General features: G+C 38.3%; 1 protein-coding gene across 8 annotated transcripts in view; it reads left to right on the plus strand.

Annotated features, from left to right (window-relative positions):
• LOC119698119 (myosin VIIA and Rab interacting protein) overlaps positions 1–26,986 on the plus strand; it is a 206,314-nt gene that overhangs the window by 171,877 nt on the left and 7,451 nt on the right. For 5 of the 8 annotated variants that reach the window (XM_038129694.1, XM_038129699.1, XM_038129698.1 and 2 more), the window contains 4 exons: positions 2,235–2,884; positions 10,492–10,731; positions 18,398–18,460; positions 24,036–24,230. In XM_038129694.1, the coding sequence (XP_037985622.1) occupies positions 2,235–2,884; positions 10,492–10,731; positions 18,398–18,460; positions 24,036–24,230 (1,148 nt within the window). Of the gene's footprint in view, positions 1–2,234; positions 2,885–10,491; positions 10,732–11,905; positions 11,995–15,117; positions 15,125–18,397; positions 18,461–24,035; positions 24,231–26,986 lie in introns of all 8 variants that reach the window. The other 3 variants (XM_038129696.1, XM_038129700.1, XM_038129701.1) reach the window with 2 other exon arrangements.

Raw genomic sequence — 26,986 nt, forward strand, 5'->3', positions numbered from 1 at the left:
TTTTCACATGAATGAATTATAGTTTATGCCCAAAGAATTGTGTGAAAAAAACATTATTTCAAGTAAGTGACTTTGTTTTAAAAATCAGGGAGGGAGTGCTTGACATTGAATAAAAGTGGGATAAAGCTGAGTCAGCTTTCTGAATGTAGAGGTCTCAGTTGCTTTCTACCCTGTTTGTCCTCTAAGTTGTAATCAACTATTATCGTGTCCTTTCTTCAGTTAACTGAAGTTGGTTGACTGATTCTCACGTGGTGTTATTAAATAGAATAAGGGGATATGGTTTGGGGGAGAAAAAAAGTTTGTGGCTCCCCATTACATTTGTGTAATGTGGTGCAGCTGAATTAAATTCCTTTTGGAGATTTATATCCTGCACAGCTGTTGGCTTTGTTTGAATGAACGATGTTTTAAGGAAAGTTCTTTCTCTCAGGAGAGCCCTATACTTAGATTAGTTAGTATACTTAAGAAGAGTAAACAAGCAGAAGTTTCTTGTGCTTGATAGCTTGTTTGGGTTTTTTTCCTCCAAAATCAGGGGTTACTATAATGAATTATTAGTTCTCCTTACACACCTGACTTCAGTTACATCCTTGCTTGGTCACTACTGTAAGAGAACTAGTCTTATTTCACTTTTCTTTTAAGCAGGAGTAAGAATTGTATTTTCTCAAGTTCTCTAAATTGACTTAAAACTTAGGAAGTGAAAACAAGCCAAAAGGATTTAAATGAGTAAGAAATGCAAAAGTTGTCATAAAACTCTCATAGCTCTTAAGTTTAATTACAATTTAATTTTTGTTTCATTTTTTTGTGGGGGTGTTTTGGTGGTGGTAGTGCACCTCAGATTTGGGGTTTTTTTAAACTAAGCACAGCTTACTGCGTACTAATGTTCTTAATGAACAGCTCCAGGAAAAAAAGTGATCTTCTTTTCATCCTAGTATTTGTAACCATCTAATGCAAAATGCCTAATTACATTCTACAACAGACCCAGATACTACTGTGTCCATTTGAAAATAGTGATATTCTGCTTACATTATGAGAAAACTAATGGTTTATATTAAGTATTTGTATAGGTTTCTGAAAATAAATTTGAATCCATGGGAGGAATCCTTAAGTCTGAAAAGTTCATTCAGTAGGCTGGATTACTGTGTAAATCCATGGCATTTTATATTTTTCAAGTGCTGCAGAAGGCAGAGTAGTCACACATCCATATTTCCCATGAGGGGGATTTTCAATTTTGATTGGAAATTAAATCTAAATTTAGAAGAAATACCATTCTCGGAGTTATGAGAGTTAAAGAGCACTTTCTGAGCATATTTGTGACTTTTTTTGGTTTTGATGGAGTTGTGAAACATACTCTGAAAATGTGGAAGGATACAAGAGCAGCAGTGCTTGTGTCAGACAGAATCAGCTGATTTAGTATTTACTCTGGGGTACAACAACAGCAGCCATAAGCAAGAGTCTAGGAGAGATTAGGACAAAGCAAGTATTTTTTATACTGCCTCTTAAATAGGCTCTGAACCTCTAGAACTGTCAATTTCATTACTATCTCAGCTATTTCTGTATTCAGTAAATTTTAGTGGATTTCTCCTCCATGTTCATAGCCATCTCTGTTTTATCACGGATAATTTCAAGCATCCAGAACAACCTTAGGCAAGAAGCTCCATAGGTCTGGTATTCATTGCATCACGCTACTTTCTTTTGTTTGTTTAAAACCTTGATTTCTCTAGGTTCACTTCATGCCCTCTGGTAGTTGGGTTGGAAGAGATTCCCCCATCTTTTTTAGCGTGTATTCTCTCAGTCTTCTGTCCTCCAGATGGCAGAGCTCTGGCTTACCTAATCATTCCTTGAATGGACACCATTTCAGAACCTGGTACAACCTCTGTTGTTCTCTGATTCTTTTTCCATCTTTCCTTTTCAATGTGGGGGACCAGAATTGCACACGGAATGAAAGACATTTACAAAACTCAGGATTTATGCATACCTGTGTGCTTATGTTTCATCAGTCTTTCCTAATAATTCTTTTAGAAAAAAACTTTGGTCCAAGTACTCTCCCATTTTAGTCATCACCATGACTTAAAGTGGTGGCTTCTAAGTAGTAGGGCAGCTTGGCTCTCAACATGGGAGAGTTCATGTGGCAGCAGCACTTGAATTTGTTTGTTGGTTTTGTTGAAACTTTCAGTCTGTGGCAAGTAAAAGCAGCCATTCACAGTGTGATCACAGTTGTTCTCGTTTCCTTTCCATAGGTCCGCCTTCTGTTTTCCAAAGCACCGATGGAAACTGGGTGGCTTTGCAGAATGTCACTCTGCCTCGTCCTCGAATGCTCGCCAAACCAAAGAGTCAGGTGTTCAAAGCTTTGGAGAACGAGTCCAGCATTGTGTCTGCCTATGACGAGATGGGCTCGGACAGTGAGGATGACTATGACTGGAACGTGGCCTTGAACAAGCTGCGGCGGAGACCTCGACAATTGCCAGATGACTTCTATTACTCCAATTCCCAGTATGGCACCGAGTGGGTTTATAGCAACGATCAGCACCAGGCAGTAACCTCCCCCTCCTCTGGGTTATACACCAATACTGAGACACTGTTCTCCGATTCGGAAACATCTTCAGTAAACTCTTCCCAGGAAGCTAAAGGACCTAGCAAACTTCTCTGGTTGCAAAGCAGAACTCAAAGTGATATGCCCAGAATGGAAAAGAAGCACTTCCATGGGGAACTAGATGTAAATTTCAATCCACAGGCAACTAGCTTGGAGTATTCGGACAGCAGTGAGACTGAAGGAGTCCATTATGATTTAGAAAAGAGATCAAGAAGGTGGAAAAAGAACAAAGCCATCTCTGAAGATTTATGTGAAGAAAAGAATCAGGCAAAAGCCAACAAGATGAATTTAAGTCAGGTAATTGTGTTTGAGCTTACCAAATGCATTCTCAAAAAGGGCTAATTAAGCCAGGCTGGCAATATCATGTGAATCATGAGTGGGAGGTGGAGTTTTCCTGCAGGTTTTATCTTCCTTATGTCTCCTAAGTAAGAAGAATAAAAAGTAGGGTGTTAGACAGGCTTTACCTTTTTCTCAAATATTCCACTTTCATCCAATCAAAGACATGGTTAATGTTGTAAAATATAGTGCTCTTAAGAAAAAACCCTCAGAATTTGTCAACAGCTGAGAAATGTTAATTAATCACTCGTTTTGTTGTGCTGGGGTTTTTTTTAACTTCTATTTTCTTGGTATAAGAAATAGCCCATATGCCTGGGAATCTGCTCTGCAGTGTCTACAAATAATCTGGTAAGAGATAAAGATAATGAGCAGCAGAAATTCAAAAAAGGCTTTTTATGAAATCCAGTCCAAGTGACGTCTGCTTTTAATTGGTCATCTTAAGATGAGTTCTGTTGTGTTAGGGTGAGTGTTTGCAAACTACTTCCATTTAAATAAGTTGTCAGTCCATTAAGAAAACAAACAAAACCCAAAGAAACCAGCAAAAATCCCAGACTGTACTATCTCAAGTTTTGAAAAATTGTTCATACAGCTTGAAGACAGCAAACATTTATTTTAAATTACAGGTGTTAACCAGAAAGGTGAATAATTACACGTGGATAACCAGAAAGCCAAGTTTCTTCTATTTTGAGTTTGTCCAGACCTGTGACTGAAATTAAGGGATCCATTTGTTACCCAGAATTATGTTAGCAGTGCAAGCACAGAAGCTCAGGAGCATATTGACCCCTTGTCCAGTTCCATTTCCCACATCCTACCCCTCTTAAATCCTGAAGCTGCATCATTGCTGCAGCAGAGTAATAATAAGCCTGAAGCAAGGAGCTGAGGGCTGGCTTCTCCCTGTGCCTCTGATTAGGAGCAGCCTGATTCAGTCTTAAAACCATCTGACAAAATTTAGGATGCCTGAAACAGTTTTCTTTCCTTGTGCTACTAGCCTCTATTTCCTATAGAAAAACATCAGTACAGCTGTTTATAAGTCAATATTAGGATTCTAGGATTTCAGCAGGGCTTTAATGCTGGATGTCAATAATTCTGGACCCATTCCATTTGCTTTTAGGACAGAGTGTGGGTGTTCGGGGTGTTCTGTACTGATTCATTTATACTCGTGTCCTCATATACTTAAAATCAACAGTTCTCAAAGGGAAGTATGATGTAATATAATGTGATCTGATGACACATCAGTGGTCATTATTGACTTCTTAGAACATCAAGCAGAATTACAAGGCTATACATGGACTGCACAAAGATTGTATCTTGTACACAGACTTCTGCATTTAGCTTTTATGGCTTTGTTTTTTATTCTTTCATGACCTCTGTGTGTCTGTATTCATATTGTGGCTTCCTAGTCCCAACAGACAATATGCAGAGCTTGGAAGATCAGATCTCACAGAGAAAGTCCTGGAGACGTAATAGAATCATAGACTCATTTAGCTTGGAAACACTTTTAAGATTATCAAGTCCATCTGTTAACCCTGCACTGCAGGGTCGTCGACCACTAAACATTGTCCCTAAGTGCCATGACTACATGTCTTTTCAATACCTCCAGGGATGGTGAATCAACCATTTCCCTGGGCAGCCTGTTCCAGTGCTGGATAATCCTTTCTGCAAAGAAATTTTTTCATAATATCCAATCTAAACCCCTCACCATGCTCATCCAGATGAGGTCAGAAAGGGTGCTTCCCAAATATTATCTGTGTTGGCATCCTTCAGCATCTTAGTGTTTGCTTCAAAGTGCAAACTGGCGTGGAAAATTGTTCTTCTTTCCCAAGTCTTTCGTGAGTTGCTTTGTCTCTTGTAACCTCTCTGATGTGCTGAAAGTGCAAGATTCAGGATTCTAACCCACTCTCCCCTTCATTTTACCCTTGAGGCTAAAAGAAGATGTTCCTGCTCCCCTGCTTCCTCAGCCTTAGTGGGGCAAGCAGAGGCACAGTGCCTCCAGATCATGCCACTGTTTTCAAAGCAATGAAATTTTCACTAGGAAGTTTATGTATGGTTGGGTTTGCATGTCTTTTGTTTGTGTTTGGACACACACACACACACACACACACACAGAGGTGGCTGATTTGACAGCTGGTGCTCACATTTGTAGAACTTCTACTCCAGCCTCTGGCAAATAAGCACTGCTGGCACCAGGAATGGACTGACTACCACAATTTAGAGAAAAATGTTGCATGGTTGAACAATTCTAGGAAGCAAGTAAAATTGTCATGTGTGTAAGGAACCTGATTTAATGTATGAAAATGAATTAGCCAGACATCATTTACAGTGCTCAGGAAAATGAGATTAAAGCGATGTCAGAGTTTCATATATTCCCCAGAATTATGTATTGATTTTGGTAAAATGATTGAGGCTGCAGGAGGGAGAGCCCTACATATAAATAGCTCTACAAAATTATAATGTAGGTGTGTGATGAACTGCAGTCAGCATAGATTTAACAAAGATTGACTGCAGGGTCTTAATCCAGGCATAGCTTTTCACATGATGAGATTATGCAGAGTTTGCAGAGACCATACAAACTCTTCTAAACTCTTGTTTAACCAAGATATTAGACAGTGAATTACTGATTATATGTCAATTGCAGTAAAAAACCACATTTTTTCAGTACTTCACTGTATTGGAATATACTCTTATTTTACTGCATTGTAGTAGTAAGATGATAATTTTTTAACCATTATGTTTTCATCAGCATTGTAGAAGAGGATTTCAGTTTATCAGTCTAAAAGTTGGGGTTTCATTTTTAATTTTCAAATAGTGAAGGTTGCTTTCTTGTTTTTTTACTCTCCAGGTTTCTCAGTGAGATGAAAACAAGCCCTCTTTCTTCTTTGTTGTGAGTGTGGAGAGTTGTAAGCAGTTATGTTCTGGAAAAACTGTAGCCAGTTCATAACTCATAACTGAATTTCATAACTGAATTTCAATTTAAAATCAGATATTTTTTAAATCAGAATCCAGTTCCTAGAGTAGGATAATGCTGTGACATTTTTAAAAAAATATATTTTTGACACAACAGTGGAATGCCAACTTCGTGACTGAGGGAGAATTTTTTGTTTAAAGTCTTCAGTGCCTTAGAAGGGGAAACCTGAGAACAGATCCAAGATGTGCTGCATCTGTGGCATTTTTTGCTTAATGATAAGTAAAAGAACAAGCTTCGTTACTGAGCTATCTGTAGAGATCCCATAAACACAGGCATGAAGCAAGATATGAAAACTGTCCTGATAAAACCAGAGTCCTGCTATAAATAATATCTGATTGCTTATGTACCACAAAAGACATATTTCTGTGGGAACTGAACTGGAAAGTGCGACCTTGCTTTTAATGATTATTTTTCAAATGGTAACTTTTTACAAAAAAATGGACGTTTAAGCCAGTAATCGTTATCTGCTTTTATTATTAATAACTGTAATAATAGTTGATGCTATTAGTAATAATAATATTGATATATTGAGTCTCATTATCTTTCTGAGAGAAGGATATGACTGTTGATTAAAGTAGCTGAAGTTCTTATGTTTCTGATGCAAAGTGGAGGGGCTTAATTGCTTCAAGTGAAAGAAGTGTCCTCATTATGAGTTTGCTTCTTTGATCAGGAGACCCCACCTGTTAATTACAGCCCTCCTGCCCTGCAGCCAGGTAAGGGGTGAGCATTGTCAGACTGCCTGTTCCCACGGGATGGCGCTCGGGATGTGTTCTTTGGAAACAGCTCCCTGAAATCACTCTGGCTCCTCATGAGAAACTGCCTGCAAACCTCACGCTTTGTGTAGTCTCCTAAAAATTTTAGTTTCCAATTTTTGGTTTCCTATATGAAGGGAACTTTCAGGACTTTATAGTTTAACATAGATTTTGTTCTGGAACATCTTTCTTTGTATTTAGTTTCTGTCCACTCTGATTACATTGAGTTATCAGTGATTTGTGTGCAAGGATTTGGACACTATTTATGAGCAAAGGTGTATTTGTTGTTTTCATTGTCTCCTAAAAGACTTAGGCTTTTAGAAAAATTAGGAAACACTTGATTGTCTTTTAGTGAAACTGGGTTCATGGCTGCGTCAGTCTGCCAAGCCCTCACAGAAACTCAGTTTTCAGATAAAATGGTAGCCCTTTATTCTTGTTTGCATTATGTATTGCTGATAGATGCAAATGGGAATTCACACAATGATTTGTGTAATGGCACAAAAATGTCATTAAACTTACCAGAAAGAGTGAAAACAGGAACAGTAAAGAATAACAAAATTTAATGCAGCATCTATTCAATAATAATGGTAGTACCTTTCAATTTATTTATTTTATTGTTTTCATGGCTGCTAATGCATTTTTTTAACATGTCAATCCATGAAAGAGGTATAATCTCCTCACAAATAGTTTGCTGCCACTATCTGAAAAGCCCAACACACAAGTCAAGCAGCCTTCTATTAACAGAAACCACAAAGTGCAGCAGTGTAAGGTACCATTATCTCTGCATGTGCACAGGAATTAACAGCTCTAGCCAATACAGACAATCCACCCACTCATTTAAAGGAGGCTGGAAAGCTAAAAAAGGGGTAATAGACATACCTGAGCCCAGCTGTAATACAGTCAATACTCTCAAGATGAGTCCTCCCCCAAGAAACAATATGTATTCAAAACACAGATTTAGCTAATGCAGAATGAGACCCTCAGGTTGCCAAGACATCTCATGACATTCATCTGTTTGGCAGCCCTAGCAAAAAGATCTTCAAGTTGCTGCCATGTGTGATTCTATGAAGCCCGGTATTTTTTTGGGATCAAGAGGAGTTTTCATACTGCTGTTGTCAGTCCAGATTCTTTAGATTAACTAGTGGTGCTTCCCATGGGTGTATCTGTGCACTGCTACTCCAATAAACCTGCAAAGCAGTTAAAGCTAAGCAGATGTATTTAAGAAGCCCCCAGAGGACTGATGCATGTCCTGCAGCACAGTGAAGTCAGTACAGCAGTGAGGAGGAAGTGTGGGAAAACCCACCACTCTGGACTGCCGGCCTTCCTCACTGCTCCACCAGATTTTATATACATATCTGTAAGCTCATTTAAACAAGAATACCAAATTCTTGTCTTTACAAGCTTGATCTGCACAAATGTCTGCACAGAATGGGATTTTCTACGTTTCCTTGCAGACTTGATCTCAAGGTAAACCATGTTCAATCTTGATCAACACTGCTAGAGTAAGCCCACACCCCTAGTGCAGAACTGTAATCCTAAACCAGGTTTTGGTAGATGAGAGCAGTACCAATTTTTGGAGGTACCAATTAAATAAATGGAGGTAATTCAAGTAAGGAGGGGTTCCACTAATTAGCTTAGACTAGATACTTAGCTGTAAATAGCTCAGTTTTAATGAGCTGTATCTTCACTAAACTGTAGTCTCATAAAATACAAGCATACAGTTTAGCTGGGCTTTCTGTCCTGTATATCACATAAATTATGATTGTTTCTTTCCTGGGTACAGATTGATGGACTGATTGATTCAGCAACAGGTTTCAGGGTTTTTTCGTAGTAGTATAGTGACTTGTGATTATTAGTCATTGGTAGGTTGTTGGTTGAGGTGTAATACTGATATTTGTAATGAGTTGTGGAGTGATGTGCAAGAAATGTCTGAAGAAATCTTCTCTTGCAATTTCAGGAAACATTGTTATGATAGAGATTTTCAATTTAAGATGTGAAATACACCAGCCTTTTGCATGTATATAAGAGCACGTCATATTATAAAACTGAAGTGAAAGCACACTGGTTTGAAATCTTGTTTTTGATTATTGAACAGCTTTTTAGCAGAAAAAGCTTTTTATTTTGCAGAAGCTGATTGTTTGGGAAAATAGTTTCAGCATAAGCCCATGGTTCCCCTTCTATTATAGCTCTCAAATTTCTGTTGTTCCTTCAAATCCTGATTTTCTAAAAGGGCCTTCTGCATCCTGAAGGTGAACTATAAAGGAATAATTTAGTTGTATAATTGATTGAATTGCAAATAACTGCTGACAAAAATTGTCCAGAACACTGTGAAAGTGCTGAACATTCCAGTATAGTTTAGTGTATGAAAGATGGGAACTGACATTATGAACATGATGTGTCAATCCATTAAAAGCAGTTTGGTGGGTAGGGTTTGTGAGGGAGTGGGCAGAGTTAACATTTCCTGTGAGAACTTGAGGTAATTGGTTCATCCCTGAACAGTGCTGCTACAGCTGCTCCTGTTTATGTATTTCCAAATGAATGGAAGACAGAACACAGATTTTAGTCTCTCCAGCAGTGTCTGGTCTTGTCACAGTATGAGAACCTAAGGCAGATAGGAATAATTTGCTCTTTGAGAATTGCTCCAAATCATCCACCTAGGCCTGCTGAGATGTGCCCACCACTCTGGTCCCAGGCTGAATTCTTCATAGCCACCTTCTGGGTGGTTTTGCACAATTACGTTCCATTTCAAAATATCTGTCACTTTTAAACCTACCTAATACCTAATAAGATGTTATTTCATGGACTTGGCTGAAGCACCAAACAAGCTAATGATTCAAAACTTCCTCTCAGCAGTCAGCAGGGAGAGAACATTTCCAGAAGGCAGCAAATACTATAGGAGGAGCAGGTTGCTCTGGGAGGTGCCTGTCTCTCTCCAGGGACCGTAGTGGAAATCAGGGCAAATTGGGTCCTAATCAGACAGCACAGATCTAGAAAATGAATTGATATATACCTGGGGATTAGTTTTTAGAACAACTATGAGATATTCTCAGAATTTGTCAGCAAGGGCTGACAAAAATATCACCCTTTCCACCTTAATAAATGCTGGGCAGAGATTTTGCTTTTCTTCTCTTCAACTTCCAAAGGGAGTTGTGGCCGCGTCCGTAGCACCCACTGTATTTAACTGACCCTTTAAGTGTTTCCCAGGTCTAAGGATACAAGACTCAGAACAGAAGGTGCTCCTGAAGACTGAACTTGCTCCACGGAGGTTGGCATTTGGAAAAAAAAAATAATCTCAGTAGAGGATCTACCTATGCAAATAATCCCTGGGAAGGCTGGCAATCTTAAGCCACATCATGTAACAATAGAGGAGTTTTTCAAAACTTGTTTCCAGCAGTCTTTAAGAATAGCATGGATATAATGCTCAAGACCAAGTGGTCAGGGAATAAAAGCACAGCTTTCAACTGAAAGCTGAACTGTCAGGTTACAGGTTATTTCATTCCCATACCACTTTTATCTGCACTGTGCCTGCAAGGGATGGCAGAGCTGGGAATGGGAAATACGGGCATGTATTATTAGTTACACACAGATACATAGTGATTTTCATAGTTCCTTTTTAGATAACATAGAAGTAAGAAGGAATGATGAATATAATCCAGCAAGTGTTGGTTTACTGGCATTCCTTTTCCATCAGAACACTTGGTGTGTGTTCTCTTTCGAGCTTCCCTGCAGAGTGATCATACCTCTATTTTCTAGAAAACTAGAAAAATACAGCTAGAACTAAAATATAGCCAGAACTTTTTCTTTCTATACCTACACAAGAATGTATATGTTTTTTTCTAATGTCTTTGTAGGATTTTGATGATTTATCAGAAACAGATATAAGCAACGAGGATCAGCACCATGATGTCAAGCCTGAACTTATGGAGGATGAGCTTAAATCCAGGTTATTTCAGCTTGCTGCTAAAATGAGTGACAAGGAAACATCATCTGGTGAAGAACAAGAGTCAGAACCTGGAATAGATCTGGAAAACCAGAAGGAGAGTTTGTCCTCAGAGGAAAATGGCAGAAGTATCCAGGAAGAGTTAAAGAAGGTAAGTGGTAGTTAGAAAGAAGTAGGAATAGTACTCTGAAAGTTAGAATGCAAAAAGAGAAAATTCTGACTAGAAAACTGAACACAGTTGCTTAAAAAAAACTGAAGTCCCTTATACTGGGCTGAGCTGGAACTTCTTGTGCAGATAAAAGTTAAGTTAAGGTGTGTTTTCCTCTCTGTGGGGAACAGAAGGCCTACAACATCAGTTAAAAGCAGGGAACTTAGACTGTGCAACAAAACTGTTAACTGGGTGATATTAATGGAATTTAGTCAATTTATACTGACTGAAAATCGACTTACACTTTTAGATTTTAAAAACATGCCCAGTTTTTCTTTTTTTGTCCTTGCTAACTAGTTTAAGTGGGTTTTTTCCATCCTTTTAGTTGCTTCTGTCTTTGTAGTATTACCTAGTTCATACTGATGGCATAGATTCTTCTTTTGCATCTCTATAAAAATATTTAGTGTTTCTTTAAAGCTTTCCAACTCTGTTACCCTGTCAGTTAATAGGCTTCTGAGAGTAGTAACATTTTCTAATGAAAGTGAAATTTGATGTCAGTTCTGATAGTGCCTGAGATCCTTCATTTGTGCCATTTCACCCTTACAATGAGATACCAGATTTCAGTGTCATTCACAGGATTTACCACCTCCTCTCTTCCCTTTCTACCTCTGAATTTCTCTGCAGATCATGTGGTTTGCTTGAATTTGGTGCTAGAGGTGCCCAGTGCTGCCTCTTGTCAGTCAAGCACTCTTATTCTTTAGATCCACTTAGGCTTGTTCTAGTTTGCTGCATATCTTGACTTGCCTTTTGGGGTAATGTGTGCACAGCAGCTCAGCTTTGACAAGGAATGTGGACAACTCTCTAAAGGAAATCTATTTGCCGTAATTTGAAAGGTGTTTTGTTCAAATTATATAAAGAACTAATACACTGGGAGGTGAAAACAGGATCAAGTAATCGAGGCAGACGATAGAGGTGCTGTCCAAGAATGCGGGAACAGTGTCACAAAAGCCAGTTCCAATCTGGAGCTGAATGTGTCCAGAGACACAAAGGGAAAAGAAGTGTTCTACAGGTCCATCAGCAGCAAAAGGCAGATGAGGGAAAGCTGGGCTCACTACTGCAGTGATCTGGTGACACAGAACATGGACAAGACTGTTACATAACATTGTTTTCACCTCAGTTTACAGGTAAGATTTTCCCTCAAGAATCCCAGGCCCTTGAGACCTCTGGGAAAGCCTGGAGCAGTGAAGGCTTATCCTTGGTAGAGGAGTTGATTCTGAGTTATTTAGCCATGGACTACACAGGAGTGTAAATACCTTTCTTACTGTGTGTGCAAATACCTCCATGATGTACACACAACCTTTCCAAAGCAGCCACATAAAGGATATATTGTCAGAGCTTGTTAGCAGCTTTTAATTTCTTTTTATTTGTTTTGCTAAGACAAAACAGCAATATCACATTATTCAACAGCATATATGGGCTAGCTGGGGCTATAACATTATGCAAATGAAATCCAGAATTAAATGCTGTAAAGAGAACTTTCTGAAATGCTCCTGTTTAGAAAACTGAGCACAGAAAATGATAAATGTATGTTTTTGGTGTACTTATTCATCTGCATGCATCTACAAAGTAATATTGGTTGGTTTTTTCTCTCCTAATTTTGGTATTTCTTTCAAATTTGTTTGTCAGTTATTTAAAATAAAGCAAAGATTAATATCCTTTTCCTCAATAAAAATTTTATTAAGTTTTAATAAAGAAGGGTTTACCATGTTCAGCAAAAAAAAAAAACAAAGGAGCGCTTGGAGTTCCTAATCCTTTATTTGATTTGGATAAAAAAAGTTCTCTTCATTAACAGTCATAGTATATACTCTTTTTGTCTATAACAAAGAAACCAGAATACTCCAGTACTCTTCATGGCCTGGAATTCAGTGGAATTGGCAGGGAAACCTTCTCCAGGTGTAGAGAAACAAACATACTGCTTTCATTCTTATTCTTGACAAGTTTTCAGTTGTCCTTAAAGGTACTTTTAAATCTTCTAACATGGGCCTTCTCTCTGGAAAGTTGGCTGGCCAACATCTTACCAGGAAATACTGAAGATGACAATGTATATATAATACCAGCTGGGGCTGTGGCAGTCTAAAATACAGACATACCCAAACTCATAAAAGATGCAATAACTTTAGGATGAGTAGATGTCATGTGAAAAACAAGCATAGAAAACCTATTTTCAGACAACCAGTGATTTTTAAGTGCTTTCAAAGCCAGAAGTCCCAATGTCCTGTCTCTTTAAAAAGCCTGATTGTTGGAGAATGCACACTTATAGGAATTTACAGTCTTTCAGACTAGCACTCATCCTTATTGGTCAGAGACAGCCTCCTGAGCTAGGCATCAGCTTCCAAATTAAATATACAGAAGCATTAGTTCTGCATTGCAGGAGTGAGGGTGGGTAGGACGGTTGGGATGGACGGAGACGAGAGATCTCTGAAGCCCGGTTTTGGAACTTGCAGTTTATTGCAAAGGGCCTGGGTGCAAGGGCCCTGCTTGGAGCTGCCAGCCACAGCTCAGAGCAGGCCCGAAAGAGGAGCTCCAAAGAGGAGCCTGAAAGAGAGAGAGAGAGCGAAGAATAAGAGCAAAAGGAAAAGAGGACGGAAGAAGTGTACAAGAGGATGAAGTTCCCGTTACAATACAATAAATTTTCTTTGTGCTGAATATTCTAATTCTCACTAACAAATCTAGTACAAGATACAGATCCTATAGCATTTACATACAGCCTGTAAGAATCATTACATTACTATACTGTGTTACATTTTAAACCCCAAAAACTACTCTTTGGACCGCTTCTGCCAAGCTAGTAGGGTCTGCTCTGACCCTTGGGCCTGTCTGCAAGCAGAAGGTATTGTCTAATCAAAAGGGGATTACCTTCAGTGGCCATACTATTGTTTTTCAGTTGTTCAGTAACTAAGGCTTGGTATCTCAAAGCTTGCTTTCATTTCAGTCTCGCGTATAGTTTCCATATTCTCAAAATCTTTTACCAGGCAATCATATTTATAAGGCTTTCCTGTTTCATTTTCCCCAACACTGCACCATTAAAATGAGAGCTGGAGTGCCTAGATTCTGCTTTTTGTTCCTGAACATAAATACTATACTTTAGCCATCTTGCTTTTATTTTAGCCCTGCTGCTTGTGTTTCTTGGTCTTTAATCTTCTGTTCTCATAAGCTTATTCTGGAGCACTTCAGCATCTTTACATTGCTGGGAATTTTTAGTTCTTGTACACCTGACCATAGGATAAGAGTTAAAAACATGTATTTTTTTGAATCACTGGAAATTAAGTAGCTGATGCTTATCTGACCTTCACCGGTCTGCACCTTTGAAAACCAGGACTTCTGTTTTAATAGAAACTGAGAATCTCATGTAATCACACATTGAGCTGATGCTTTTGAACGGGTATTTAGTATATTATGACCTGAAGCAGTGGTAAAAGTGGTATCTTCCATGGGGAGTTAGCTGAAGTTGTTTGGCATTTATGGATTCTCAGTTTGCACTTCAGACTGAGCTTTTGAATTGTATGTCTGCCTTTCAGATGCAAATTTGAATATGATGACCTTTGAGTTAATTATTTAGTTCATCTGGGATACCTGAGGATTTAGGTTGGTATTAACTAACACAAGTTAATTTTGGGACTTAGACTTAAATCTTCCTAGATTTTCAGCACCTTCATTTTCATTATCCCTCAGTTTGTGATTGCCTAAAATGCTCTTGTGGAGATTCACAGCTCTCATTTTAAAACCAACATAAATCCTGCAGCAGACTTGTTGTTATGGAAAATATTTGTGCTTCTTAAGCTACAGAAGTAATTAATGGTCTTTCTGGGGTATTCAGAGCCCTGAAAAGTCCATTTGTCTTAGTTGTGCAGTGAAAGGCCATGGTTTTCACCAAAAGCCATGTTTAGGGAAGAGTTGGCCTTCAGCCCCTCTAAACTTCAGGTGTGAACAAACCAGAATTCAAATTGTGCAAGTGTTTGAAACATCGTGGACTAGCACAACAATTTGCACAATTCTTTCTGTCTTGCTTTTTTTTTGATTGATTGCTTAGTTTTTGCTTTATTCCCCCAAACCTTAAATGAATGCCTAAAGAAAGAAAAAGCAAAATGTAAATTCCCTGTGAAGTATCCTAATGTCACTGATCCTGAGAGTGGCAAGCATGATAAATGGGATGTATTTAGTTCGCAGTCTCCTCCATCCATTCTCCTTCTCTTTTAATGCTTTCATGGAGATAAATTGACTGGGTCTTTAATTCATGGTGTATGCCAGAATTACATTTTAGAAGGCTATTTTGGCAGGCTCCATTTTGAATGCAGTCTGTCCCTGTGACCACTTTATCAGAAACTGTAGAGATGATGTTAAAAAAGAGATTAGCCCCTGCCATTTTTTCAAATTGCCCACATAGCATGAAAATTGAAATAGTTGTTAAAACCTTACTTGTGGGGTTTTTTTCCCCTTCTACTTAGTACTACAACTTTCTTAAGATACACCAATGAGCAAGTGAGTTAAACTTCCATAGTAACGTGGAGTTTCTCTCCTCTTTGCATTAGCTTGATGCAATGTGCTGTGTGCTTAAGGAATTTCTTTAAATCCCTTCATGCATTTACTTCTGCTCAAGGAATCTTACAACCAAGGCTTAGTAACTTTGTTTAAATCCTGCTGTTGTCTGTTGCCATTACTACATGACACAATAGCTCTTCTCTGAATGACAGCCTCTAAGTGAGTTTGTTAAGTAGCACAGCGGGATCCTGTTTCCTAAGTGAAACCTCCCAAGTCTCTTGACAGTATGAATAACAGCATAAATCATCTTTTCATTAAATATTTATGCTTCCATCCTCTGGAAACATTTAATTCTTCTTAAGTTTTAAAAATCTTTGTTTTGGGGAAAGCATGAACTATGAGTAACATTTCCATGTTGGTTTTTGCAAGAGGCCTATTTCCTTTGTTTCAAGAATCCATCTTGCTTTTTTCACCAGGTAAATTCAACTACTGGCATAATGAGATTGAGACTTTTTAGAAAATCTGCCTGGCCTCTGTCTTTTTAGCAAGAAGAATAGCCAGTAGCTGTGCATGTGGGTGCATGTTCCTGCAGAAGAGTGAGCCAGCTCCCTGGAGTGTATGCTGGTGGCTGTGCTCGGGGCTGGCCTTGGAGGGGGCAGCCAGGGCTCAGTAAGGGAGGTCAGGCAAGCGTGGGGCTCACTGGACATGGTCACTGGACAGACCTCTGCTCACAGCCGTGGTGGAGCTGGAGAATGTCACTGGACTTGCACATGCCAGTGAATCCCTACTGTGTACCACAGACCTGTGGAAGCATCACGGCAGGGATGTCTCTGATGCCGACACAGCAGTGCTGGAATACCAAGGGCCTGTGTCTCCTGGTGGCTGTGCTTCTTTAGGCATTTATGCTGGTGCAGGCACTGTCCTCACAGAAGATGGTGTCATAGTTTTTGTGATCATTATCTTGCAACTGCCTGAATTCCTGAATATTTTGGCTGGTGTGTTGGTTCAGGAAGGGGTTTATAGGAAACTGCCATCCAGCTTCATATGCCTGAAAGCTTTAGAAGTGTCTGAGTAAAAGTTTCTACAGGAGAACCAATGGATCACTTTAGCCAGGAAACATGGCAGCATAAGTACTTTAGCTTACTACATTGCTGCTATTATGGTAGTAATGCTGAACAGTGCAGTACAATGATATCTTCCTGGGTTAACAGCTTGGTAGGTATTTGTGTGTCTGTTGTTTCACATTTTCGTGTGCAAGATGTTCAGATTAATTCTTGTGTTTTCATAGATCATTGCTTTTAAAATTATGTTAATTACCTGGGCAGTCTCCTAAAGACCAGGATTGAACACTGAATGTGGGCAGCATTGTAAAAAGTGATCTTTAAGGTTTATGAACTGCAGATAAACTATGCACAGGATTTTGAATGGCAGCAGAGAAAAAAATTTGGGTTAGGGAAAGTGAAAAGCGGTATGAGACAATAATCTTCACATTGGGCTAACAGACCCAAAGTTTTAAGTTCTCAGTTTATCAAAGCAGTCAAGTATATGTTCAGCTTTAAACTGAGGTTTAAGTGGTTTGCTGGACAAAATTCCCATTCAAGGTGTTTCTCCTATGTATTTGCTATTAATCAGTGTTTAGTATGAAGAATCAAGCTGATCCTAAGTTTATTTTCTAAAAATCTGAGTCTTCTGTTTCAAGCATTGAGACCATGAACATTTATCTTTTAAAGTTTTCAAAGCGAGCAGTGTTGTTTGTGTACCTCCAATTCTGACACTTTCTGGGCTCAGTACAGTTGTGTAAATATGGATATAGATAGACCATCTGAGATACCTTAGAGTGTCCCAGAGTGCCTTAAGCTGCTAGTCCAGAAGAAATGTGAATCTCCCAGGTCTGTGTCATATCAGACAGTGTTGTTTCAAAATCCTCTCACACTTCAAGCTATTTCAAATTGCACTTTGTCTACCTGTGTTTAAGCAACTGAATCAAAGCCCTGTTAGATCTACTGGTGAATGGCAGAAGAGGTGACACTTCAGCTGCCTTCACATGGGGAATGCAGCATCTTTGTAAACAGCTTTGTTCTCATAGTCTCAGTTTTGACATCTGTGTGCATGCATACCCAAGCCAGCTCTTGTAGTGTGCATGCAAGGGAATCCCCTTCAGTTCTCGCCTTGCCAAAGATTTATTTACTTAGGGAGAAAATGTCCAAGCCATTCTACAGATACAGTTGCAGAAAAGCAGTAAACATTAGTGGAAGCTGCTGGAACAAAATGGTGGGGAAATAGACTATTTTTTACTATTATTTGGTCTTCTTTTGTAAGCTGCCCCAAGACTTGGAAGTGAAAACTTAGGTCTTTCAGATCTAGCTGGAGCAGTTTCAGGGAAATGCTACTCCTCAGCTGGAAGATACCTCTGTCCCAGCACAGGCAGCAGGGCAGCTGTGGTTTTGTCATTACTTCAAGGCAAAACCAGTCAGTTCAGTTTAAACAGGCCTAAGGAAATTAGGGAGATTACTGTAAGCCTACTGGCTGGTCACTGGAGACTTGCACTATGAAGGGTTTTACTTGTTTGTTTTGGGACAGCGAGGCCAGGAGAGGGGCAGCAGCAAAGAGTAGGAAGTGATTTGTCACAAGACATCTTGCTTAACTTAGCCTGGGTGTTTCTCACATGGGCATCTGGCTGTGGCATAAGTGAGGTACAGACTCTTTGGTAACTACTGTCCAAATTGCTACCTTGTACACTCCAAAAGTGAAGATAGCTGGCTTTTCTTCTTCTTCTTAACATTGCTGCAAAACTATTTTTCCATTCCTAGTGACACTTTTTGTGATTGTAGAAATAGTATTTTCCCTCTGATTCATTTTATAAAAAATTGTGTGTGATTTGCAATTTCTGTCTCAAGTCTGTTAGTCTAAATCTCACAAATAAGTTTAAATTAGATTAAATTTATTTATTTTAAATAATTTAGTAATAAATGTAAAATGGAAATTTTATGCTTTTTAATCTTGGTAGTTTCTTTATCCTTGCTGTTTATCCTAAACTTTCCTGTAAGTCTGAACCTATATAGTTGTTAACCTCTGTAGCTGTTAATTTAATTTTTCTGCCTTTTTATTTAACTGCTTTCCCACTATCTAGGAAAAACAAAAGGCTTTTGATCTTCATTTAAAGCTGCAGTTTTTATCCACTGTATTGCAGCAGGTGAGAAAGCTTTGTTTTGTTTGTGTCTTCTTACATCTCTTATGTAGTAAGAGATGCATTAACGTGATATTGAGGGTTTCCACATTTCCCAATCAACATTCTTAGACTCAAAATGTTTTCCTGGAAATATCAGGCCTGAAAAATCACACCTTTTGGCCACAATCAATAATCATTGCAGAAAATTATTTTATAATCACAGCTAACATGTGGAGCAGACTGGCTCCCTTGTTTGGCCTTGTGATAAAAATTTGGTTTTGTCAGTAAAGAAGAACAGAAGACAAAGACAAGGTATATGAACTTCCTATTCTCATGTACTCACCTATATTAAGAAATTTGGAAGGAAGTTTTACTGATCATAGTGGTCTTCAAAAATCTTTCTAAGCTCTCAATTTAAAAAATAATCAAAACCCTTAATTCATTGCACAGTTTGTATAGTAAGTAGATATTTTCTCACTTTGCTGCTAGTGACTGCTGCTCATCATTCTTCTAGGCAGAAAGAGGCTTTTATATTCTGGGCTATTTAAATCTCAGCTTATGAGGATCACATATTTAAAAATATTCTTGTTATATTCCCTGAGCAAATATATGGTTATCTTGTATTTTAAAATACCTGCTATTTTTAGTATGTCATACATCATTACCTCAGTTATAAAATAAGAATCACTGTTTTTGTGTTAGAAGTTGATGCTTAATTTAGCAAGACACTTGTCTCAATTTTTTTCTTTTTTCCTTGCTCCTAATATTGTCCTATGAGTTTTAATCATCTTTTAATTATCTTGATTTTATTTAGTAAAAATATCAATGGTAACATTAAAGAAAAAGTGATTTTTCAGTTGTGTAATGTCACCAGTATGTGTCCATTGTATATCAGAATCCTGTGTGGATTTTAAGATGGAAATATTTTAATTTCCAACTTAGCCTGTAATGTTTTACCTCTTGGAAAATCACTTCCTTTCTCATGATTATAGGCAACTTGTCTCTAGAAATAAGGCATTAAAAATTAATAAGCATAACATCTGTAACTATGTTAGGACAGTGGAATTAGTAAAATGTAATATTCAGCATTACCTAGCACAGTCAAAAGGAGAGACTTTATTTCTCTGTGTTATACTTTGGAGACTATCAGTAGAATAATAGCTCCCAGCCTGTAAGATAATTTTGCTTTCTTTTTCTAAAGGAATTCCCATAAATGAAGATATTGATGATAAAGGTCAAGGCAGGAAGTCTTAAACTTGAACAGAAGAGTAATTCCTTGATATCACAGATTATCATGGTATATTTGTCTGCCATCAAACAGCCAGGCAAAATTTAGCCTTTCTTTTCCCCACAGTTTTCATGGTAATGAGTGGTTAGGGCTCACTTCTGGGCCAAAGATCTTTTGAAGGTCAGGGTTGATGACTGCTACAGATAGTTGGGCGTTGATGGCTCTTTTCTTCCCACATTGTGACTTGTGTCCCAGATTTTGCTAGCCTGTGAAGGACTTCCATTGGGTTTTTCAGGGCCTTCTCAAAACTCTACAGTGAACTCCCATAGGAAGGGGAAATGAGGGAGACAGGTTTGATTTTGTTTTCACCTAGCTTGGATTCAGTCAGGTTACTCTGAAAGGATGAGTTAATCAGTGGCAAAGCAAAACTTATCTTCCCCCCAGCTCCCCTTAACTCCCTATAAATCCCTATAAAAAGAGGGATATCGACTGTGACTCAGTGCATGATATAACGTCCTGACACAGGAGCTAAAAATCATTGCAAGTCATCAAGGATGTGGTCAATACTGCCAGGACTGCTAGTGATGGAGAGGTGTTCTTGCTCTGCTTCTTGATCTAGCTGTTGAGGTCAGTGTTCTCGGTTGAATTGCTGGTCACCCCCTCCCATGGGCTTTAAAAGAGCCTAATGATGACATCGGAGTGGCAGAAAAAAAGAAAACAATAATGGCTGAGTACAATGGGCAGAAAAAAATAGTGCTAGTGATAGATAACTGAACTATTTAAGAGCATCAAAAATAAAAGCCGTAATATTCATGCAAAGGAAAAGATGTGAAAATGTCACAGGCTGCTGAGATGCATACAAACACTTAAAATTCACCTGCTCTTAGCAGTTTGGGTATTTAATATTGCTTCAGTTTTAGCATCCTGTTATCCTTTTGTTACATGTGCAAGAATGCAAATGCTAGTCCAAAAAGCACTTTCCAATGTAGCATGCTTGAGTTAAACAACACAGGAAATACTGTCAGCATCAACAGGGAAAGGAAGGAGAGACAACGGAAGGAAAGGGAAATTGTTAACAGTAAGCAAGACCACATTATCTTTAGACCACTGAAACATAATCTTCTCAAAACAGGAATACTTTCCATCTGACAAACAGAAATGACAGTAAAGAAGTTTTACAAGATATTTGTTATATTCACTGCAAACATGTATGTATGCTTGCACACACACACATTTTTAGCATTTCATTGGTTTTAAGACTCAACCATGAAGAACTCAGAGAAATCAAGAATGTTCTTTTGACTGTGTTCTTAACATTTGGTGACCATGGATATGATTTATCATAAAAAAAGATAAATGCATGTTTTCCTCATTCCATTAGATGCTTAGTCTCAAATTCAAGAAAAAAAAAGATTCTTGTAACTAGCAGAAACATTCATACTTGGTCTGCTGCATGGATTTGATTTGGGAGTGATGGAGTGATGGTGTTAATTCAGAAGTAGGGTAGCAGAGTTGAAATCCGAATGCATCCCGGAGTTTTGAGAAGAATGATTGCACTTAGCTTTCCTGTGCTGGATGTTTGTACCAGAGATTGCTTTCTACACCTACCACATGCATATTAGTTCTCTGACTTGCTTGACAAGACACAGCCTGTGTCATGGCATGACAGCTGTCCCTGTGAGTCACTTAGAGGTGTAAGCAATGACCTTTCTTGCAAGGGCAAGATAAATTAGACAACTAAGAGGTGTTTGGAGCAATTTCAAATCCACCTACCAGGATGATCTTAATGTGTGTGTGTGTCTGAATTTCAGGTGATTTTTATACGGTCTTGTAAATCCTAAGTTTGACATGGGTGGTCAGGGAAGGGAGAGGTTTGTGAAGTACTAAAACCCTGGAACACATTTTCTTTTGTTGTTATTGTTATTTAAATTTATTTCAGGTTTTTCCCATTACACATGTTAAATAATTATATCTAGAGTACCTGACTGTATTTGCAAACTAACCATTTTGGAACATGAGCTGTTTTAACAGCTTTTGATAGTTGCTCAAAAGAAGGGTAAAACATACATAAAGTCATTAACTGAGTATCCAGCTTTTTACAAATCACATTTCTGCACCTATGGAGGATTAGAGTGGACATTAGGAAGCATTTCTTCACTGTGAGGTTCCTCAAACATTGGCTTCCTAGAGAGGAGGTCAGTGCCCAACTCTATTACAGTATAAGAAGTATTTGGACAATGTCCTTTAACGACATGCTTTAACTTTTGGTCAGCCCTGAACTAGTCAGGTAGCTGGACTAACTGATCATTCATCACCTTCCAAATGAAAAGTTATCCTATCCTATCCTATCCTATCCTATCCTATCCTATCCTATTCTTTCCTGTTGAATTTCTTTCCCCTATCCATTGCCTATTAAGAAGCTAGGGTATTTTTCACTCAAAATCTTGATTTCACAAAGATATCTATCACAGACAACTTTACCTGGAAAACAGAAAAATTATTTTATAGTAATTGGTCTGTGAAAAATGCCAATATGGATTATCATATTGTGGTATAAAAATAACTTTATCTAATTTAATTTAATCTTTTTTGAAATTCATCATTTGCTACAAAGGATAATAAAAATTTAAGAAATAATGAACACTAAAGGGAGGCTACAGTTCTTGAAATGGAGAACATACATCAGTGAATATGATGAAGAATATATAGTGTCTGGCCTTCATCCTTTTTTGTTCACTACTCACAGAATGTAGGAGCTAGGTACTTGTGGAAGTAAATAATACAAGAAAGTAGCATTGATTTTTTCTCTTCTTTCCTATAAAATTATTGATCTGATTTTAACCTAATTGGCACTTGTGAAAATAAATGGAAAAAAACAGTAGGCTTTTCATGGGGTTCAAGTATTTGTTCTCAGTAAGAGAGTCCCAGGCCTGCTTGTTTTGGGCTGTGTTGGCTGTCCTAACAAGCTAAAGATCGAGTGCTGTAGCATACTGTATTTGCTTTGTTCTTCTTCTCTTTAATCTCTCATTCTAATTATTTCTTGTAATTCAGATGAGTAATAGTGCTAAAGATGCCTTAATGTATTGATACACAATAGTTGAGTATGTACCACTAAAAATGTAGCTTTTCAGTAGAAGTCTTACCGAATGGACGGCTGATTAAAGGAAAGAAATAATGAAAGCAGGTTTCCCATTTAACCCATCAGAAATTGTGGGAATCAAAAGAACATTATTTCCCCTGTATCCTGCCTATAGACATTTTTAATGAGTTATACTCTCCAGTACCGTAGAATTTACTGTATAGAATCCAAAGATTGTCCATTTCCTCAGTACTGATCTGCAGATACTTTGTGAGAAAATTTAAAGAGAGGTGAGCCCCTAATTCACATGCATAAGTATTTGCAGCTTTGAGGAATGAATTAAATTTTGGTTTAAATTTTTCCACATGTTCTTTTAGGCAAAGCAACAGTAACACATATATTCAGTGACAGTATTTTTATTGTCTTCAACAAGCTTTGGCTCAGTCTCCAAGCTGTATAGTTTGGATGTTGAGCTTGGTGCTTGAAGGTACATCTGGTGAAATTTTTTTCCTTCATCAGAGGAAGGTCCTGAAGCTTAAAGCTATGTGAGAATCATAAGAATCAGGACAGTTAATTACAAATTACAAGTAAGGAACACTGATAAAAAGGTTTTAAGTTGTTTTTAAAAAATCTATAAAACTGCATGCTTTTCCTTGGTATTTGATATAATTTATTCCATATTACAAAAGAGGTAAATTGAAATTTAAAAAAAATAAAAGGATACAAGTGTTGGCACACTTATAGCTCAATCTTTGTTGATTTGGGATTATTACTTAGTTCATAGTAAGCATTTTAGTAAAATGCTATCCTTACAGGGCTGCTGAGGATTGCTTTTCCATGTTTGCATCCACAATGAAATGTCTCTTGTGGATACAGACATAGATGATTGCATATCTCTTTGCCAGTATCCAAAAAGGAAAATTGTGTTTTAAACATGTTTAAAACACTTTTGCAAAACCAGCTTTATGTAGCTCACGTAGAGTTTAAAGCTGGATGTTGTGTGCTCCTTTGGGATAAGATTTGGACCATCCCTCCAGTAGAATTCTGTTGTAGAAAAATTGCATGTGTATGTTATTTCGCATGCTGTAGCAGTGTGGGTATGTGAGAAAGGAAAGGAAGAAAAGGCAAAAAAATTCTAATGCCATGACATGGTTCTTGTGTCTGTTTGCAGCAGAGAGCCATGGATATGGTTTTATGGCTAAAGCTGTGGCTAGTAGAAGGTGATTTGTATTTTACACCTCTATGCTAATTGAATGCTGTTGTTTTCTCTGTCTGTTCTTGTAACAAAATAGAAGTACTCTGCTGTCTCTCTCTGCAACATATCTACAGAAGTCCTGAAAGTCATCAATGCCACTGAAGAACTGATAGCAGAATCCACAGATCCCTGTGACTTCCCAGACGACATTCAGGACAGAGGAAGAGGAACCCTCCCACTGGGCACAGATCCTGTCAGACTCGATGAGCAGCTCACCACACTGGAAGAAAATGTAAGAAGATGAATCAGTATGTGAAAGAGTCACATGTGTGAGTGAGTGCACCTGTTTGTGTGCACCAACTGGAAAGGGAAAGCTCATGGGGCATCATCAGTGGATGTTCAAAATTAATTTGGGGTTTTTAAACAAATACACAAATAGGAAAAAAAATTGTGTTTCAACAGTGCTTAACTCTGTCAGTTGGGGGGTTTTGATATGTACTTTAAATATAGAGGGGTGGAGGAACTGGATGCCTTGGGGTTTAGAAGCTCTATATCAAAAGCTCATTTATGCCCTCCACACCTCCATGGCAGTGTGGCTATGCCACACATGGCTGAAACCACACATCTCCCAGTCTCAGCACAACCTCATCACTCCAAGGACAGGTGGAAAAAGTATGTCCCCAGTCACACAGAGAAGTGGAAAAGCTCTTCCTCCCCGCTACATCTCCAGCACACCGCACTGAGCACCCAGGAAGCTGGAGCTGCCTCCTGCACTGTTAGAAAGAGCAGGCTGAATTAAACAAACATTTGTTTGGCGACATCCAAATCATCCATCCTTTTTCATGAATACCTGTCATCTGCAGGGGAAAGCACAATGCTGAATCATAGAAGGAAGTCACTACTACTAATTGGAAATTTTTGTGAATCCTTTTAATGGAGTTGGTACCCTTTTAACTTTCTCTTCTTCCCACATTTCAGTACTCTTTCCCTTCATGCTCTTAAAGATCTCAGAGGAATTTGGACTGTCCCATTATATAATCCTGATTAATTCAAGAAAACAAATACTGGTTTTCTTTAGCCCCAGAAAATTTTCAGACAGAATCTCCTCTTAGAGGATAAAATCAGTTTCCTCCACAGAAACACATTTCCTCAGCAGCCTCAGGCTAAGAACTGGGTGGAAGATACTCTATGGCACTAAAAGCCAATCCTGGCACTGGACTCTCCCTCATGAAACAGTAAAGTATCCTCAAGATCCAAACAACACAGAATTCATCTGGTAGGGGAGTGAATATAGAATAAAAATCCAAGTGCATGCTGGACCATATCTTCAGAAGAACCCAAGAAATTCTGCAGGACAAAGAGCAATTTGGGGAAATCTGGTCACACATGTTTTTTCTGTGGAGAACTGTGTTGTAAACTATTTAAGGTGCATGGGGTTTTTTTTCCTCAATTGCACTTTGATAATCCCTCCCAGCAATGAGGAACTTTGGCATCTGGGGTGATGTGGCCTCTAATCATTCATTTGGGCCAAGCATTTCTCACTGAGCAGACGCTGGACACAGAGGCAGAGCATTTCTCGCTTTGGCTTTGCCCTCATTACAGCATCTCTGGTTTAGCTTCTCCCATTTCTCTGCAGAATTCACAAGGTATCCGGCACAGCCTTGCTGTGTCCCCACAGAACATCTTTCTCTGTCCCACGCAGGATATGAAGTAGATGGCAAAAACTTCACCGTTTGAAGATTCCACCATTATACTCCATGGTAAAGAGCCTTTAGAAATCCAGGAAACCATAACTTTTCTCATTGCAGCTGGGACCATATCTACATGAACCACATCCTCTTTGCAGCAACTTCTGCAAGAGGATCTCAATGTTTATAAACACTTTGTTCATTTTTGCTCTCTCTAGCCTTTTGAGGACTGTGCATGCTACAGTGTGAAGAATTTAGGGCCATCTGTACCAGCAAAAGGTTGGGGTTTTGTGGAAGTTGTGCATACCTAATGATGGTATAATAAGTCTCCACAATCTAAATATGAATGTAGGAATAAGGGCATCATTTAGGGGAGAGCTGCAAGGACCTCATTGCTGTTTGGAAGTGTAACAATTGTCCAGTAACGCATTCTTTAGAAAAATATTTTCTTTACCTCCTGCTGGAAAATGTTCATTAACATTTCACAAATGTAGGGGCTGATTGAGTTACAGAAACACAGATGACCTTTCTTTCCCACATTTTTCTATCAGTCCCATTTTCTTTAGATTTTCCTTCCCCGCTTGAAAATGACATCTTTCTGGGCAGAGATTTTTGCCACAGCACTTAAAATGCATCTTTCCTTTAACTTTCTAAATATGCTGCTCTTCAAAATGTTCTATTTCTTCTTTCTCTAAGCTTTTAGATATGACAGGAAAATCTAAAAAAAAATCGCCTTTTTATCTAAACTGGCTGCGGTATGTCACACATAAAAGGTATATCATTTAAATGAACAGTAAGAATAATTAAACCCCACAAAAACAGGAGCATTTCTATTTAAATCATCTCATTAACTTTATGGACCACCCGTGTTCCCAGGTACTTCAGCAAAAATTTTACATCAGATCACTTATTTCTTTCAGGTATGTTTTTTCAAAGATTTCATGCCTGCAGTTAGAAAGTGCTCTTACAAAATGCATTTTGTACAGATGTAGTGATTTTGTTTCTTAGCAAAGGCACATGCCTGAAAAAAACCTATCTACAACTGACACAAAGAAAAAAGGAAACTATTTCAAGTGATTAAGAAACAATCATAAAATAGAAAAGGAATAAAAAGTAAACAAGTTTCAATCTGGTCATTCTCCACCATTTTGATCCATAAATTCACAGCATTGCCATAATTTATTTGATTATTTCTTATGTCAAAGGACTGGATGATCCAGGAATTGTGGGCAGATATAATGACTGGAGTAGAAGATGTATGAAATGAAGGTATTGGCTCAAGATCTGCTTCAGATCTCGTTTGCTTGCCCCTTGAACCCTGAAGTCAGCCACAGCCATATTTAATTCATGCTGGGTTTGT

This window comes from Motacilla alba, chromosome 2 (assembly GCF_015832195.1).
Source record: "Motacilla alba alba isolate MOTALB_02 chromosome 2, Motacilla_alba_V1.0_pri, whole genome shotgun sequence".
NCBI lineage: Eukaryota > Metazoa > Chordata > Aves > Passeriformes > Motacillidae > Motacilla > Motacilla alba.